Raw genomic sequence first — 18,187 nt, forward strand, 5'->3', positions numbered from 1 at the left:
CAGAGGATGATATAAAAGACACTCTTGTACTTAGCACCCAGCTTTGTTAAATCTTAACATTTTGTCAAAATAGTTCTAGGATTTTTCTTAACAAATAAAACATTACTGATGGAACTGGTATCCCTTATTCCTGTTCCCCTTCTGTCCTTCCTGGAGTGATTGCTGTCCTGCATTTAGTGGGTAGCATTTCCCTGCATGTTTTATATATTTACTCCATATGTACAGATGTGACTGTAAACGATGTATGATATCATCTTGCATGCCTTACACTTTATGTAAATGTTGCCATACTGCATGTAACTGCAACTTGCTTTTTTTTTTTCCCCTCACACTATGTTTTTGAGATTATTTATATTGCTTCATGTGGCTCTAGTTCATGAATTTTCATGGACATATAGTATTTCAGTAAAGGAATGTATCACAATTTACGTATCTATGTCTCCTGTTGAGGGACATTCAGGAGTTTTACTTTTGCGATTACAAAGAGTGTTGCTATGAACATTATAAGTCTCTGGGCATGTGTGGGAGAGTTTCCCTGTAGTGTGCACCTAGAACTGTGTGGAGGTAGAGTGAGTGCACCCCCTTATTATATATTGCCAAACTGCTCTTCAGAATGGATGCATAAATTCATATTCTCAGCAGCTATATATGTAAGTTCCTGTTTCCCCACATTTTTGTCATTTTGTATGTAGTATTGCCAGACACTTTAATCTTGCCTATCTAGGTGGGTGTAAAATGGTCTCTTATCTAGTTCTAATTTAGAACTAGTATTTTCATGATTATTAGTGAGGTCGATCATCTTTGCGTATGCATACTGGCTGTTTGGGTTTCCTCCTCTGTGAATTATTTATTCACCATCTTGCCCATGTTTCAGTTGAGTTGTTTTTCTTTTACTTATTAATTTGCAGGTTTCTTTATATATTCGGGATGTGAACCCTTTGTTAGTTGTATGCAATGCACATGTTTTCTCCCAATCTATGTAATATTTTTCGCTCTGTGGTGTTCTTTTTGTTAAATGAAAGTTTTAAATTTCAATATAATTTCATTATCAACTTCTTTTGTTTTGAGCTTTATATTTGTGTCTTCTTTAAGAAAATCTATTTTACCTAAAGCCATAGCAATGTTTTCCTATATGCTCTTATAAAAGTTTTAAAGTTTTGCTTTTTACATTTAGGTTGATTGATTTTATTTTGTAGGAAGTGTGAGAAATGGATCTAATTTTAATTTTTTTATGGCTAACCATGCAAGATTTGCTATTATAATTCTGTTATATATTTTCACATGTAACTTGTGTCTTTTTCTGGGCTACTGGTTAAAAACATTTGTCTACTTGACTATATGTATGGTAATACTACACTGTTTTAATTACTATATCTTAAAAAATTTTGGGCATCTAGATAGAATAAGCCCCTTCCATCTTGTTCTCTTCCAAAATAGACTTCACTATTCCTGATCATTTGCTCTTTCATATAAATTTTAGATTTGGCTTGTAAAATTCTACCAAAGGCCCTCCTCAAATTTTAACTGGAAATAAATTTGAGTAAAAGGTTAATTTGATAAGACATTAAAGTAATGCTTTGAATCATTACATCCATGAACATGGTATAGCTTTCTGATTCCTTTCAATACGAATCTGTATATGTCTTTAATTAGATTTTATTCCTATAATTTTAAAGTTTTTGCTGCTATTATAAACGGAATCTTTATAAAATTGCATTTTCTAATTATTGGCTTTTGATATATAGGAAGGCAATTCATTTTTATGAATGGATTAATTTTCTGAATATTATTTTGGTTATCTGTTTACTTGTTATTAAACACTCTTGGATATTCTATATGAGCAATCAAATTGTCCACAAGTAATGACAGATATTCTTCTTATCAAATCCTTATAAGTTAAAAAAAAAGTCTCTTTCCTAAGAACCTCCAAGTATAGTGCTTAAGACATTCTTGTCTTATTCCTTCTAACGTTTCAACTTTAAAATGTTTGCTGTAGTTTTTGGTTGATACCCTTAATCATTCTAAGGATGTTCACTTATATTCATAGTTTGATGAGTCTTTTCAAACTATGGATGAATGTTTAATGTTATCAAACACTTTTTCTGCATCTAGTGATGTGATCATTTCATTTTTTCTTTTAATTGTGAATGTGATGAATCACCTTAATTCATGTGATTTTACTTTTTAGTATGAACTACTTCAGATATACAAAAAGGTATAAATAATACCATGTACCTACTACTTAACTTAAGAAATAAAACATTACAGACTCTTGTGAATGCCCATCCCATAGAGTCTTCCCTAAATTTGGTGTTTATTTTTCCCATTCAGTTGTGTTTTGGGTGGTTTTGAGGACAACTTTTCAACTGTCACTTGTGCTTCAGAAAAGCTCTGTACATAAAATAATGAACAGTAATATCAGTTTTTAGAAGCAATTATAAAGGAGATGAGGAAACAACACTTGTCAATTACCAGATAATTCTGCACCAGGAAGACCTCAACATTTGTTCAATTAGCTATTAGTTTTTGACTCCTGATTTGTCGTTTCTTTAAATCTCTCACAGACTTACATCTAACACACGATAATGTTCATCTTTGTTCAAATTCCTCAAGTTCCTTCAAAGAAAAGTCTCTCTAGCCAAATTTGAAGGGAAAAAATAACCTCAATGTCTAATATGTTTATTTTCCTTCAGTTATGAAGTAATTTTTGTCTTCAGGCTAATAGTACATTCCTATCTTTCTCATTCCGCACAGTAATATTACAGGGCTGCTGGCAGGGTAGGAACAGCAGAAGAATTCATCCTAGGAGTTCAGTTCCATTTGACTTAGGCCTTTGAATTGTGTCTCCTTTTTCCAGTGGAGGTACCCTGTGGTGCTGACCAGGGACTGGACTGGAAAGGGATCCTGCCTCACCCACTGGTTTCTCCAGAAGAGAAGGCTGTCAGGGGAGCTCGGGCTCCCTGAGGCAAGTAGGACAAAACAGGCAGCCCCATTATTCTTTTGTCCTTCTTTTCCTCTACCCTTCAATGGAATGATTTCAGGGAAGGAAGGGCAAACACTCAAGAGGAAGTAATTAATATGGGTAACAGTGAACTTGAGATTTTCTTGTTTGGAATTTGAGAAATTTGTAAATGAAGCACTGTTGGTAAGATTTCACATCTTTTTCATAACGCATACCACTACGCTTACACCAGCTTATTTTCTAGAGAAAAAAAAATTTTTTAAAGGTGACTGATTTGCAAAGTAATATAATCTTAATTTTGGAGTTTTACAAAACTGAAATATTTTATTTCAACATTTCCAATGTTGACAGGAGTTAATTCCTTGTTGTATTTTATTTGAAGACTAACAAAATAGAGAAAAGAAAAAATATCTGCATTTATAATGAGTAGCTGAATCATGTAACTTGCAAATATTTTTCCTTTAAAAAAAGAACTTTGATAAAGAAGAATTCATTTTTATAAAACTAGAGGCTTGGCCATTTTTCCATGGATCAAACCAACTATTAACTTTTAAAAATCTCTAGAATAAGTAACAGAACAGTCATGCAAAATACTATTCTATTTAATAACCATTAGGACTTCTTTTTCTCGATAAGCTTTCATAAAAGATGGTCTATAATTATTGTCTTTAGAAAGTTAAGCTGACTTTTTTTTTTGAAAGGCTACGACCTGCCTACAAATATAACTGTGCATGATTCTGTGTATGTCCCCAGGACTCACTGTGCCCCTAACTGATGGAGTAAAGGGGGCTGTAGGTAAGAGAACAGGCCCTGGCGTCAGACTGTCTGTGTCTGAATCCTGCTCTGCTACCAATCAGCACTGTTACTCAGATCAGATCACTAAATATTTCTGCGTTTCAGTTTTGTCATCTGTAAAGTAGAGGAAGAGACGGCATCTACTCATGAGGTTGTTGTGAGAATTAAATGATTTAACACGTTTCCAGTATTTAGAACGTTGCCTGGTTACGGAGAGTGAGTGTCTCCCAAAATTTAACTAATCTTTGATATACTTTGATTTTTTTTAACATAGTTAAAAGTTGCTTACCAATCTGGGATCGATTTCTTCATTAAGAACAGCTTCATTCTTTATGAGTGCCACTCGTTGTGCAAATCTACAGGTAGATATAGATTCCTAAGAAAGCAAGATAAGTCCTTAAAGTGTTATGGCATAGAGAGATAAAACAATTTCTGTTCACAGGAAAAACGTGTACACCTAGAGTGATGTGCATAAAACACAACGAGGAAACATGCTTCCAAATTTGGAAGCCTTGGCTTTCCCTGGAACATTCTTTTTCATTAAAATTTTGTTTGGGCTTAATATAATGACTGATGCCCAAAGTGTGGAAGATCCTGAGGTCCTAAGTGACAACTGGTATGTGCTTTTCAACTACTGATTTGTCAAACCAGAACCACATACACAAACCAGAATCATAGCAGGTACCACAATCCATAAGCATCAAAAGGGTAAAAAATAAATATTTTTAACAGGCGCAAAAGAGAGGCTTTTCAAGGCATCTTACAATGCACTTGGGGCTTGGCCTTGTTTGGGGAGGCACCCTGCAGCTTCCTGTTTTCCTCTCTTAGAGAAAGTCTGAGTCCCAAACATTAAACCGAAATGCATGAAACATCAGCTGGCTCTAAAGCAACCCAGGAGAGCCATCTGGCAGCCAAACCCTGCCAAGGCGTCCTGGGTGCTGTGCCCAGGGACACGTCTAGGGACACACCTTGGAGATGTCTCCAAGGCACCTAAGCAATCAGGAGCAAAACGGATCAGGAGAAGCCGATGGGTCTCCTCCCTCACGTCTCTGGTAGGTCTTCCAAAATTTGTGTATGAGGTTTTCTGCAAACCATCCCGTGCTATGTGAAGTCAGTTCTCAAACTGGGGGAATTACAATTCTGGCAAATAACCCAAAGCTATGAACTCTGGTGGGTCTTCACCTCTGAAGGCATACCCTAATCCAGTTGAAAAGATGTAAACCCACCCAGGACCCTCAACTCCGTCTCACAAACTAGCATAAAAACTCAGACTGAGATCTCCAGAAAGAAGAAGCAACATACGTCGATATTCCTTTTCTCTAAAGAGAGGGTGGCAATCATGGTCGTCATGCAGTTCCCTCCCAGGCTGTCTCTCAGGACACTGGTCATCATGGAGTTCCGATATGGAATGTGTGAGCGGTGCTTTTCTGAGAGGGCAATGATGACCTGTGGTGGAGGGGAAAAAGAATAGCATTAACTTGCAGAAAATGCACACCGGACAAACTGAGCTGCGACGGCAACAAGGATACAAAATGCAGTGACCCCCAAAACTTGGGCTCAGAATAAATATCTTAAAATATTCAGTACAGTAACAGTGAAGATGGAATGAAGCAAATATAGTAAAAACATACCATGATGAACCCTGTCATTTTTGGATAGATGATATAACTTGTGCAGAATTGGACACATTTTTATTCTGTTTTCAGTCACTGAGAAATTTATATAAAAACTCAAGAGTAAATCATGCCAGATTTTTAAAAATCCTACCAAAATTGGTCTGCATGCCTAATCTTCAAGGTAAAAGAGGCAGAACAATAAATAAGAACCACAAGAGGCAACAGACCCTAGATTCTGGGGCCAGATTGTCCAGGTCCAGATTCTAGCCATACCAGGGCATGCCACTCACCATCTCTGCCTTAGTCTCCTCATCTGTAAAACTGGGAAAAGACAGTATCTACCTATGAGTAGTTGGGATGATGAGAAGAGTTAAAATGTGCAAATTACTTTGAGTAGAACTAGCCCATAATAAGTGCTGTATATGTGTGTTTGCTTTCACTGTAAGTGATGGGCGAAGTGCACCTTGGTTCAACTAGAGCCTGCTCGTCTTGCTCCTTAGCAGTCTTACGTACTTAGTAGGAAGGTGGTAGATGGATGGACGGGAGATGGATGAAGGGCTGCTGTGGGCTGTCCCCAAGGGGAGCCACCAGGGGTTCAGGGTTTTCTGGGGAAGATAAATCCAGTGCCAGGACGCCCACTGCAAAGCATCAGGAATAAGTCACCCACAGATGTGATATGTGACTTCAGGGGCATCACAAGGCCCTGGCTCCTGAAAATACTTCCAACACCTGCCATTGTTCTAGTCTTCCCTCTTCCCAGCTGTGTAATTCCCATCATCAGAACTTTTTCTACTCCTTTAGTTTACAAAATAAGATGGGAACATTGTTTTTGAAGGCTGTTTTTAGCAAAATCATGTAATGATACCACCGGTCTTGCTTTAAGCTAATGACCCACAGGTTTTACTATAAACCAGAAATCCTGTGAGAGTCTCTCAAAAACCACTTTTCCACTCTCAGAAATGGGCCTTCGCACCTTATCCTCTTGTTTCAAACACCTACCCAGCCTCCTCTCTCCACCTTCAGTCTGAGCCGATGGCCACACACTCTTCTTCTAGGTGTAAGCGGTCTACCTGCCCCGTCCCTCAATCCCCCACACATTCCACTCTTCCTGTGGTTACTGTCCTGCTCCTGCCCAAGTCCAGCCCTGTGTCCCCTCCCTCTTCTCCTCTTACCTACTTCGCTCCTATAATTAACCCCTCTCTTTGCATTAATTTCTCTCTCTCACCGGAATCACTCCCATTCTGCAAGCCCACAACACTACTAAACTAAGTTGGCTCTTGCCAAGGTCATCAGCAACCCCCCTGAACCAAAAGCACTGACTGCTCTCTTACTAGACCTCTGATTTGAGTAAGGCATCAACATAGGTATTCATTGCCTCCTTCAGGAAATGCTTTAGTCACTTGGTAATCAGGACATCACACTTTTCTGGGTTTTATCTTTCCTTAAAAACTAGATAATAAATACTTGCTTTTCTTCTTCCCAAATTATATCTGTTGAAGTGCTCCAAGGCTCAGTCTGGGATCCTCTCCTCTTTCTTATCTACACTGTCTCTCTGTGTAATCTCATCCAATCCCCTGGCTTTAAATACATCCATATCCTATCCAAATGTCTCCCCAATTTACAGCATCAGCCTCAACCTCTTCCCTGAGCTACTATCCCTGAGGCAACTCTGCATCTCCACCTGGATGTCTGTTCCTGACTGTCTCTCCCCTCTGCCCCCAAGCCTGATTCTTTCTCAGGCTTTACCGATCATTATTGATAGTGCCACCATCCACCAAGTGGCTCAGTCCAAAACCCTAGGCAACGTTCCTGAATTCCTCTCACCTCCAACATCCAACTTCCATTAGGTTTATCTACAAAACGCACCCAGAATTGGATCACTTTTTCCCACCTCGTTTGCCACCGCTCCAGTTCGAGGCACCATTTTCCCTTCCTTGGATAACTGCTCTCAAGGCTCTGAATCAGTCTCCTTGTTGCTCCTTTTGCCCACCCATGGTCTCCTCTCTGCATGGCGGGCAGAGAAACCTTTACAAAAATGTAAGTTACATCAAGTCACTGCCCTGCTTACAACCTCCCGATGCACTTGGTATAATGACCCAACCCCTGTGTGATCTGGTTCCTGTCTACCTATCCAACCTCATCTCCAACGGGGCTTTCGTGGCCCACGCTGGCCTTGCTGTTGCTTCACCATGCCAAGCTTAGCCCCACATCGCAGCCTTTGACCTTGTTTCTTTTACCTAGGATGCTCTCGCCCCAGATTTTCTTACAGCATCCTGCTTCTCATCAATCAAATCTTTGCTCAAGTTTTATTTCCTCACAAGGGCTTTCCCTGAACCCCCTATCAAAAGTAACACCCCGATATCCAGGCTTTAACTCTATTTTATTTTTCTTCTGGTACTCACCACTATTGGAAATTTTATTTATTTACTTGTTTGTTACCTGCTTCCCTACGAGAGTTTCTGCTCCACAAGGCAGAAACAAAGGACTTTGTTTCTAGTTACAACTAGCACCGCACCACCAATTTTTTCTCCTGAACGCAACACATTCAGTGGAAGCCAAGTGGAAAGTAACGTTCTGAAAAAGTCCCACTCATGTTGGATAACTGGCCGGGGTGACCCTGATTCTGATTTCTGGAGAAGGAGAGAGCAAACACTCTCTGCTCCCAGTGGATTCTCACTTAACATTTGGGCTGACAAAGACCCGGGGTCACCCAAGGAGCGCTCCGTGAGGCTTACGGCTGGAACAAGTATGCATGGTCCCTTCCTTTTCCTCCATGGACTCGATTTCTAGGGTCAAGATGTACCCTGTTATTGTGGCTTGAAATGTTCTTGAGGAGACTCTTTGGAAAAAGTACTACATACACAAGGAAAACTCCAAAACCAACAGTACCCTGGCCAATAGAAATTTATTTGCTTCTGAGCACAATAAGGTGCATTCAACCCAGAACGGCTGTGCCCTGCAAGCAGGTGTAGGGTCTCACAGTTATGGCCAGAGGGCCACTGCAATTCGCATGGGATCTCTGTAACCCTAATGTGGGCTAATTCATGGAAGAAAGGCTACCAAACTGTCTTCTCCTAGTCCACCTCCATCTTATATATTCAAACTGAGACAGGGAAGATGTCTCAGTTTGATTATATTATGGACATCTACATGAATTTCTATTACAGCATGTATCTTACTGCATTCTAAGTATTTGTTTGTATGCTTTGCTCTTTCACTGGATGACACGGTAGCACAGGCTTTCTCAATTATACATCGCTCCCCATTGCCTAACGTAACTTGTAGCACCCAGTGGACACTCAATCACAATTTGTTGAATGAATGAGTGAATGAATGAATGAAGCTATTTAAACTAAACTGTGTTATACTTCCAGTCTCAAAGGCGCATAATAAAGTACTTCATAAAGAAAATATGTTGGGCTTCCCTGGTGGCGCAGCGGTTGAGAGTCTGCCTGCCGATGCAGGGGACACGGGTTCGTGCCCCGGTCCGGGAAGATCCCACATGCCATGGAGCGGCTGGGCCCGTGAGCCATGGCCGCTGAGCCTGCGCATCCGGAGCCGGTGCTCCGTGGCGGGAGCGGCCACAACAGTGAGAGGCCCGCGTACCGCCAAAAAAAAAAATAATGTTTATAAAAGTCCTTGAATTCTGTTATTTCATCAACAGTATCTGCTCACTCTTTTTACTATTCTCCTTCCTAGGTACTCTTTGGTTCCCTCTCACTTATGTCTTTCTGTGTAAAATTCCAATATTTCTCTACTATCCACAACTTTTTCTCTAGCAGCTGCTCCTAGCTTTACTCAATCTCACATACTCATGTCCACACACTGCAGTCTTCCATATTTATGTTCTTCTTTCCTCTCATACTGATCTTCTCCTTCTCCTCCTCTCTCCATTATTTTATACCATAACCTCCATGAAGACCCTTGTACAGCAGTGTAAAGAGCTAACGGCTGCAGTGATGCAGTGGGCATCTATGAAACAGATAAGTTACATTCGGAGAGCCAAAGGTCAATGACACGTGAACGTCACTGAGACCCTGGGTGAATCCATCGCGCAGATGGAGCTAAGGGCTGACAGACTCCCAGTTCTCACTGCCTGACATGCCCTGACCCCATCCTGGCTGGGCTCACTCCTACACATTCCTCAGATCTCTGCTTAACATCAGTCCTGAGAGAACTTTCGTTAACTCTCCCTTCCTCAGTCTAAGTCCAATCCCCCACACTCTCCTCGCCCCTTGGACTTGCTCTGCAGTCTCCCATCGGGATTACAGCCACGTACTTAATGAATACTTATTCAGTGCATGTCTCCCTCCACTGGACCATGAGACCTTCGGGGCAGAGGCTGTTTCTATTTCATTCAGCGCTGTGGTCCAGGGCCCAGCACAGTCCTCAGCACATTACTGCTCCTTGTAAGTATCTGTTAAATAAATAAACTAGCTATATAGAAAATCAAATGCCACATAGCCACCAAGACTGCTCACATGAGGCTGATGTTACCAGAATTTTGAAGAGAAGAAATGTAGGGAAAGGAATAGTTTTAATGACAAGTAACAGCTTGCAAAGGTTGTGTAGAATGAAGAAAAAGAAAAGATAAGGAGCAGAATGTTTTTCTTGAGTGATTACAATTGGTGGAAATTTTGATTCAACTAACAAATATAAATATAATTTCGTATGATGGATGGATATAATGGGAATTAAATGATAGTGAAGACTCTGAAACAAGTAGGTATATTTGAAATAAAGCACTTTGAATATAGTCCATTATACTTTCATATCAATGTTACATAAATGTCCTATAAAGTAAAAAAATCTGTTAAGTAAAAATAGTATGTAATATGTGAACAAGAAAGAGTTCAGGAATGCTGACTATCGTCAGAAACACTAAAGTGATCTGAACACCATGCAGGCCTTAATCTCTGGGTGTTGCATTACTGGGATTCATTTGGTCAGAGCCTAATTGTGTGTGCCTTGTTCACAGAAAGTTCCCTTAGGTTTCTCTCAATCTGCTTTTTCAGCCAGCTTGACCATTAGAAAGCATTTAATGTCAAGACAACATCATTCTCAAAAGGGTTCATTATGCAGCTTTAAAAAAGTAGTCTTTTTTCTCAAATCTTTCAGTCTCCAACATTCACTAACGGACCCTTTTGCCTCGCCAATATCCTCTGTACTTCTCCACTCCAGTTTTTGATCATGTTTCTCTTTCTTTCTTTCTTTCTTTTTTTTTCAGAATTAGTTGCCATCTTTAACATTCAACTCACAACATTTATACTCACAGAGCTGAAAGGAACTTGAGAAATAATTTAATTCAATGCACTCCTTTTAGATGGGAGACATTTTCTCTGGAAGATTTATTTAGCAAAATTCAGATGAGCTTTCTCTGCCTTTGGAATAAAATTCAGAAATTAAAAATTAAGCATGCACTGGGATGGACTGTAGTAAACTTGGAGTAGGGACAGGGAGGGAAGCTAAGGCAAAGAGAACCATTGCAGGGTCAGAATCACCAACAAGATGAAGTCACTACAAATGGAAAAGATACTGGTCATCTCCACATTATGGTCTCATAGCTAATCTACCAGCCCAAAAAAAATAGGCCATGGAGGTCGTTTCCAACTTATATTCACACCCACTACTAATTTTACAAAAAAATACAAGGTATAGTGAAAAAAAGTATAGGCTTTGGAGCCAAGCAATTCGAGGTTCAAATCCCTATCTCAGCACTAGCTGTGTAATCTCAGGAAGGCCTGTGGAAGACCGGAGTTAAAAAAACTGTAAGATGTGGGTAATAACTAATACCTACAGTGCAGAGCTGTTGTGAGGTTTAAATGAAATGGTTTATACAGAAGTCTAGTAGCTATACCAATGTTTATAGCAGCATTATTCACAATAGCCAAAAGGTGGAAACAAGTCATGTTCATCAACAGATGAATGGATATACTAAATACTATATATCTATATTTATATCTACACACACACAATGAGATATTATTTAGCCTTAAAAAGGAAGAAAATTGTGATACACGTTAAAACACGATGGACCTTGAAATTATGCTAAGTGGAAGAAATCAGACACAAAAGGACAAATATTGTATAATTCCACTTATACGAAAATCAGGAACAGGCAAATTCATAGTGGCAGAAAGTAGAATAGAGGTGATGGGGGCCTGGGAGTATAAAGAGATTGTGAGTTACTGTTTAATGGGTACAGAGTTTCTGTTTGGGATCATAAGAAGCTCTGGAAATGGATGATGGTGATGCTTGCACAACATTTTGAATGTACTTAATGCCACTGAATTGTAAAAATTAGTTAAATGGTAATTTTATGTTATATATACTTTGCCACAGTAAAAGAAGAGAAACAAAACAAGACAAAAATGCTAGTAGAATGCGTGATGTGAAGTACATGGTCAAAAAATGGTTAAAATAGGTACATCCCACCCTACCCATTTACCTGTTCTAAGTAATGTAGTGACAAGTTGATATACTTGGCCTCTGTCAGAAGCTGGCCCCCGACTCCAGTCTTCGCAACTCGCTCTGAACCAGCCAGGTCAACCAAATGCAGCTTGGCCTGTCGCACAGTTGCAGATCCTGGTTCCTTGCTTGATAAGTGAATGGTGAATATGCAGTGGGAACGGGTTGAAGCTTGGTTCATAGGAGTCTACAATAAAAATGTTGTAAAACAAAATTGATACACCATTAGCCAGACTATGAAGAAAAAAAGGGAGAAGGCTCAAATCAATATAATTAGAAATGGAAAAGGGGAAGTAACAACTGACACTGCAGAAATACAAAGGATCATGAGAGATTACTACAAGCAACTATATGCCAATAAAATAGACAACCTGGAAGAAACGGAAAAATTCATAGAGAAGCACACCTTCCAAGACTGAACCAGGAAGAAATAGAAAATATGAACAGACCAATCACAAGCACTGAAGTTGAAACTGATTAAAAATCTTCCAACAAACAACAGCCCAGGACCAGATGGCTTCACAGGCGAATACTAGCAAACATTTAAAGAAGAGCTAACACCTATCCTTCTCAAACTCTTCCAAAATATAGCAGAGGGAGGAACACTCCCAAACTCATTCTACGAGGCCACCATCACCCTGATACCAAAACCAGACAAAGATGTCACAAAGAAAGAAAACTACAGGCCAATATCACTGATGAACATAGATGCAAAAATCCTCAACACAATACCAGCAAACAGAATCCAAGAGCACATTAAAAGGATCACACACCATGATCAAGTGGGGTTTATCTCAGGAATGCAAGGATTCTTCAATATATGCAAATCAATCAATGTGATACATCCTATTAACAAGTTTAAGGAGAAAAACCATATGATCATCTCAATAGATGCAGAGAAAGCTTTCAACAAAATTCAACACCCATTTATGATAAAAACCCTGCAGAAAGTAGGCATAGGGAGAAGTTACCTCAACATAATAAAGGCCATATATGACAAACCCACAGCCAACATCATCCACGATGGTGAAAAACTGAAAGCATTTCCACTAAGATCAGGAACAAGACAAGGTTGCCCACTCTCACCACTCTTATTCAACATAGTTTGGGAAGTTTTAGCCACAGCAATCAGAGAAGAAAATGAAATAAAAGGAATCCAAATTGGAAAAGAAGAAGTAAAGCTGTCACTGTTTACAGATGACATGATACTATACATAGAGAATCCTAAAGATGCTACCAGAAAACTACTAGAGCTAATCAATAAATCTGGTAAACTTGCAGGATACAAAATCAATGCACAGAAATCTCTTGCATTCCTATACACTAATGATGAAAAATCTGAAAGTGAACTTAAGAAAACACTCCCAACAAAAACTGTGAAATTAAGATCCCAGTAGTGGGATTGCTGGGTTGTATGGTGGTTGTATTTTTAGTTTTTTAAGGAACCTCCATACTGTTCTCCATAGTGGAGAAAAAAAGTGAACTTAAGAAAACACTGCAACAAAAAGAATAAAATACCTAGGAATAAACCTACCTAAGGAGACAAAAGACCTGTATGCAGAAAATTATAAGACACTGATGAAAGAAATTAAAGATAATACAAATAGATGGAGAGATAGACCATGTTCTTGGATTGGAAAAATCAACATTGTGAAAATGACTATATTACCCAAAGCAATCTACAGATTCAATGCAATCCCTATCAAACTACTACTGGCATTTTCACAGAACTAGAACAAAAAATTTCACAATTTGTATGGAAACACAAAAGACCCCCAATAGCCAAAGCAATCTTGAGAAAGCAAAACAGAGCTGGAGGAATCAGGCTCCTGGTCTTCAGACTATACTACAAAGCTACAGTAATCAAGATAGTATGGTACTGGCACAAAAATAGAAATATAGATCAATGAAACAGGATAGAAAGCCCAGAGATAAATCCACACACATACTGTCACCTTACCTTTGATAAAGGAGGCAAGAATATGCAATGGAGAAAAGACAGCCTCTTCAATAAGTGGTGCTGGGAAAACTGGACAGCTACATGTAAAAGAACGAAATTAGAGCACTCCCTAACACCATACACAAAAATAAACTCAAAATGGATTAAAGACCTAAATGTAAGGTCAGACACTATAAAACTCTTAGAGGAAACCATAGGCAGAACACTCTATGACATAAATCACAGCAAGATCCTTTTTGACCCACCTCCTAGAGAAATGGAAATGAAAACATAAATATACAAATGGGACCTAATGAAACTTAAAAGCTTTTGCACAGCAAAGGAAACCATAAACAAGACGAAAAGACAACCCTCAGAATGGGAGAAAATATTTGCAAATGAAGCAACTGACAAAGGATTAATCTCCAAAATTTACAGGCAGCTCATGCAGCTCAATATCAAAAAACCAAACAACCCAATCCAAAAATGGGCAGAAGACCTAAATAGACATTTCTCCAGAGAAGATATACAGATTGCCAACAAACATATAAAAGAATGCTCAATATCAGTAATCATTATAGAAATGCAAATCAAAACTACCATGAGGTGTCACCTCACACCAGCCAGAATGGCCATCAGCAAAAAATCTACAAACAATAAATGCTGGAGAGGGTGTGGAGAAAAGGGAACCCTCATACACTGTTGGTGGGAATGTAAATTGATACAGCCACTATGGAGAACAGTATGGAGGTTCCTTAAAAAACTAAAAATACAACCACCATACAACCCAGCAATCCCACTACTGGGCATATACCCTGAGAAAAACCATAATTCAAAAAGAGTCATGTACCACAATGTTCACTGCAGCTCTATTTACAATAGCCAGGACATGGAAGCATCCTAAGTGTCCATCGACAGATGAATGGATAAAGAAGAGGTGGCACATATATACAATGGAATATTATTCAGCCATAAAAAGAAACTAATTTGAGTTATTTGTAGTGAGGTGGATGGACCTAGAGTCTGTCATACAGAGTGAAGTAAGTCAGAAAGAGAAAAACAAATACTGTATGCTAACACATGCATATGGAATCTAAAAAAAAAAAAAAAAAGGTCATGAAGGACCTAGGGGCAAGACGGGAATAAAGACGCAGACCTACTAGAGAATGGACTTGAGGACAAGGGGAGGGGGAAGGAAGGGTAAGCTGGGACAAAGTGAGAGAGTAGTAGTAGTATATATATGGACATATATACACTACCAAATGTAAAATAGATAGCTAGTGCGCAGCAGTCCCATAGCACAGGGAGATCAGCTCGGTGCTTTGTGATCAGCTAGAAGGGTGGGATAGGGAGGTGGGAGGGAGGGAGACACAAGAGGGAAGAGATATGGGGATATATGTATATGTATAACTGATTCACTTTGTTATAAAGCAGAAACTAACACACTATCGTAAAGCAATTATACTGCAGTAAAAACGTTAAAAAAAAGAAGTAATGCGAACAACGAGAATTTCTGTGGGATATCAACAGATTTAAATTTATATTTCCAGTGAAAAGACTTCATTTCCCAAGAAGTGAACACTTTCAAATGGAGTAAAAACACTTGTAGCTGAGATCCTTAACATGAATTATTTTCTCCTGAATGACTGATAACAGATGTGGCTGGGTTCATTCAGAAAGTGAAAAAAGAGTGTGAATGAGGTAAAGTTTGGGACCTCTTAACCAGTAGTATAATGTTATTTCATTACATGAGCACAATCCATACCTTAACTTTGGCTAGCCATATTGAAAATGTTCAATGTGAATTTCATGGTGAAAGAGCTGAGAATGGGTTCATAAAGAGAATTCATTACAGAATTGTAAACACAATCCACAGACAAGGATACCCAACATCACTGCTACTACCCAACACTGAACTGGGGCTTCCAGTCAAGGTAATAAACAAGAAAAATACATGAGGCATAGTGACAGGAAAAGAAGAAATTAAAGTGTCATTATATACCGAAAATATTGTGGTTTACAAAGAAAATGCAAGAATGTCTACAAATAAACTGTTAAGGGCTAAAAAGATTAGCAGGGTTGCTGGATGCAAGACCAATATGAAAAATCAATAAAGTTCTAATAATCCAGCAACAATTAACCAGGAAATATTTTATTTGTAATAGCAACAAAGATGATGAGACACTAAGAGATTAATCTTATAAAAGATGTGTAATTTGCAGAGAAAATGAAAATCAGAATAAATGGTGTACCAGATATTAATATACCATTTCATAGATGGGAAAATTCAAAATTAATCTCTATATTAATCTCTCTATATTAATCTATATATTCAATGCAATTGAAATACAAATGCCACTGGTTTTGTTTGCAGAACAAAACAAATTAATTCTAAAAACCAGATGAAAGAGCAAATATTGGCAAAATAATCAAAAACAATTCAGTGAAAGAATAATAAGGAAAGGGGTCTTGTCTTGCTATATATCAAGGAATAATCATAACACCATAGTAATTAAAACTGTGGGACTGGTGCAGGAACAGATAGAGAATTAGATCAGTGAAACATGCTGTGCTCATTTAAGGAACTCTGTATAAGGTACGGGTGACATCACACCACAGTAAAGAAAGGATGGACTTATTAACAAATGATGTTGGAGTAATGGTCTAACCACCTTGAAAAAGTAAATTTAGATTGCTCTCTCACACTATACACACAAATAAATTCCAGAATGTATTATAGACTTACGTGTAAAAGAACACAACCTTAACATTAATAAAATATAGAAGCATGTTGTAATCAACCCAAGGTAGTAATAGATAATCTATGATAAGAAACAAAACACAAAACTGAATGGATTTGAAATATTTGACCAAATAATCCAAAATTAAAGAACTTCTGTGTGATGAGATCTACCGTAAAGTTAAAAGACTGGGCGATGATATTGGCAATATATATGGCTGACAAAAGATTAATATTTGAAATAAAGAACCCCCACAAATCAATAAGAAAAACAACACAGAAAAAATGAGCAAAGGATATGAACAGGCATCCCATAAAGAGGAAACATGAAAATGGTCAACAAGTCTTTGAAAAAATTGCTCAAGCTTACAAATAGTCAAGACAAGTAATTAAAACCCAACAACAAACTACTTCATTCACCTCTACTAGACGGGCAAATTTAAAAAAATAAAATCTAACAAAACAAGTGTTTGTAAGGATATAAGGAAGCAGGAACTTTTATACACTGCTGGTAGGAATATAAATCAAGAATCTTTTTTGAGAGAATTCCCTATGGCCCACAAGCCAGCAACAGCCTGACTACTAGGTATATTTCCTAGAGAGAAACCTGGGCCAGGTACATTACCTGGGAGAGAGAGAGACAGAGGCAGAGAGATGGATGGACATTCACTGCAATACTGCTTGGGGTAGCAAAAAGTTGGTGCAAGATGTACAGCCTAAATGGACATCTGTGGTGGGAAAGATGAATAAACTGGGATAATTCAAATTACAGAAAATTAAACTTCTGTATAGATTGACATAGATTTCTAAAATAGAATGCTGAGGAAAAATGGCAAGTTAAAGAATAATATAAATACTATGATAGAACTTAGATAATTAAGAAGACAATATTATCTAAAAATATTAGTTCATGGTGCTATAACTTAGGTCATTAAAAGCATAAAAAATGGACTGGAGGATATAGCAAATTAATGATAGTTGTTGCCTTTGTGAGGGATGGAAGTGAAAGGCCAACAAGGAGACTTCAACTTTATCTGAAATATCCTATTATTTTTATTTAAAAATTCTCAGAAGTAAATAGATATCAGATATCTAAAAATATCTAAAATAAAAATTATCTAAAAATATTCCAAAAGAATGCTCATGTGAGTAAACACGTTCAGATCTCCACCTTTGCAAAACAGGATTTAACGAAAGACTTTCCATACAGATATACATGTATTCAGATAGGGTAATATATTTAGATGCTATTTCAACCAGAAATTCTTTCTGTAAATATAAATTCTTGATATACACGATCACTGATTTACACCAACTAGCAAAATACAGAGATGTCAAAATACTGGCATAGTTTTCGTGATGATGATGTAGCTAGGGAGTTACATAGGCTGAAAATTTGACCCATTACTCGTTGCCACAATAACTATACCTAAACCTAGCCAGTGTGTGATTTTGCATGCTAAAGTGGATCAGCAAATAACCGTACATCTGAAACCGCAAACTCAAATTTAGAACCTAAGTTGAGGTGTTTTGGAAGTGACTGTAAGTTATTTGCAGAACTTAAACGTGGGTTTCATTTCACTGTTATATTTGCACAACAATGAATCGTACAGCACTGTAACAAAAGTCAAATGACAATCGATATAAACGACTAACGTAGAGACTAT

The 18,187-nt window shown here is 38.2% G+C and overlaps 1 protein-coding gene across 1 annotated transcript in view; it reads right to left on the bottom strand.

Moving 5' to 3' along the window:
- Nucleotides 1-18,187, bottom strand: part of KIF6 (kinesin family member 6) — a gene marked incomplete at its 3' end in the record, with an annotated part of 371,372 nt that overhangs the window by 219,362 nt on the left and 133,823 nt on the right. Inside the window, exons 7-9 of the mRNA XM_082848404.1 lie at nt 11,822-12,028; nt 5,060-5,203; nt 4,047-4,133 (exon numbers count right to left, since the gene is read on the bottom strand). Coding sequence (XP_082704530.1) covers nt 4,047-4,133; nt 5,060-5,203; nt 11,822-12,028 — 438 coding nt within the window. The remainder of the gene's footprint in view (nt 1-4,046; nt 4,134-5,059; nt 5,204-11,821; nt 12,029-18,187) is intronic.

The sequence above is a fragment of the Leucopleurus acutus genome, assembly GCF_964270905.1.
Source record: "Leucopleurus acutus genome assembly, chromosome: 10".
Lineage (NCBI taxonomy): Eukaryota > Metazoa > Chordata > Mammalia > Artiodactyla > Delphinidae > Leucopleurus > Leucopleurus acutus.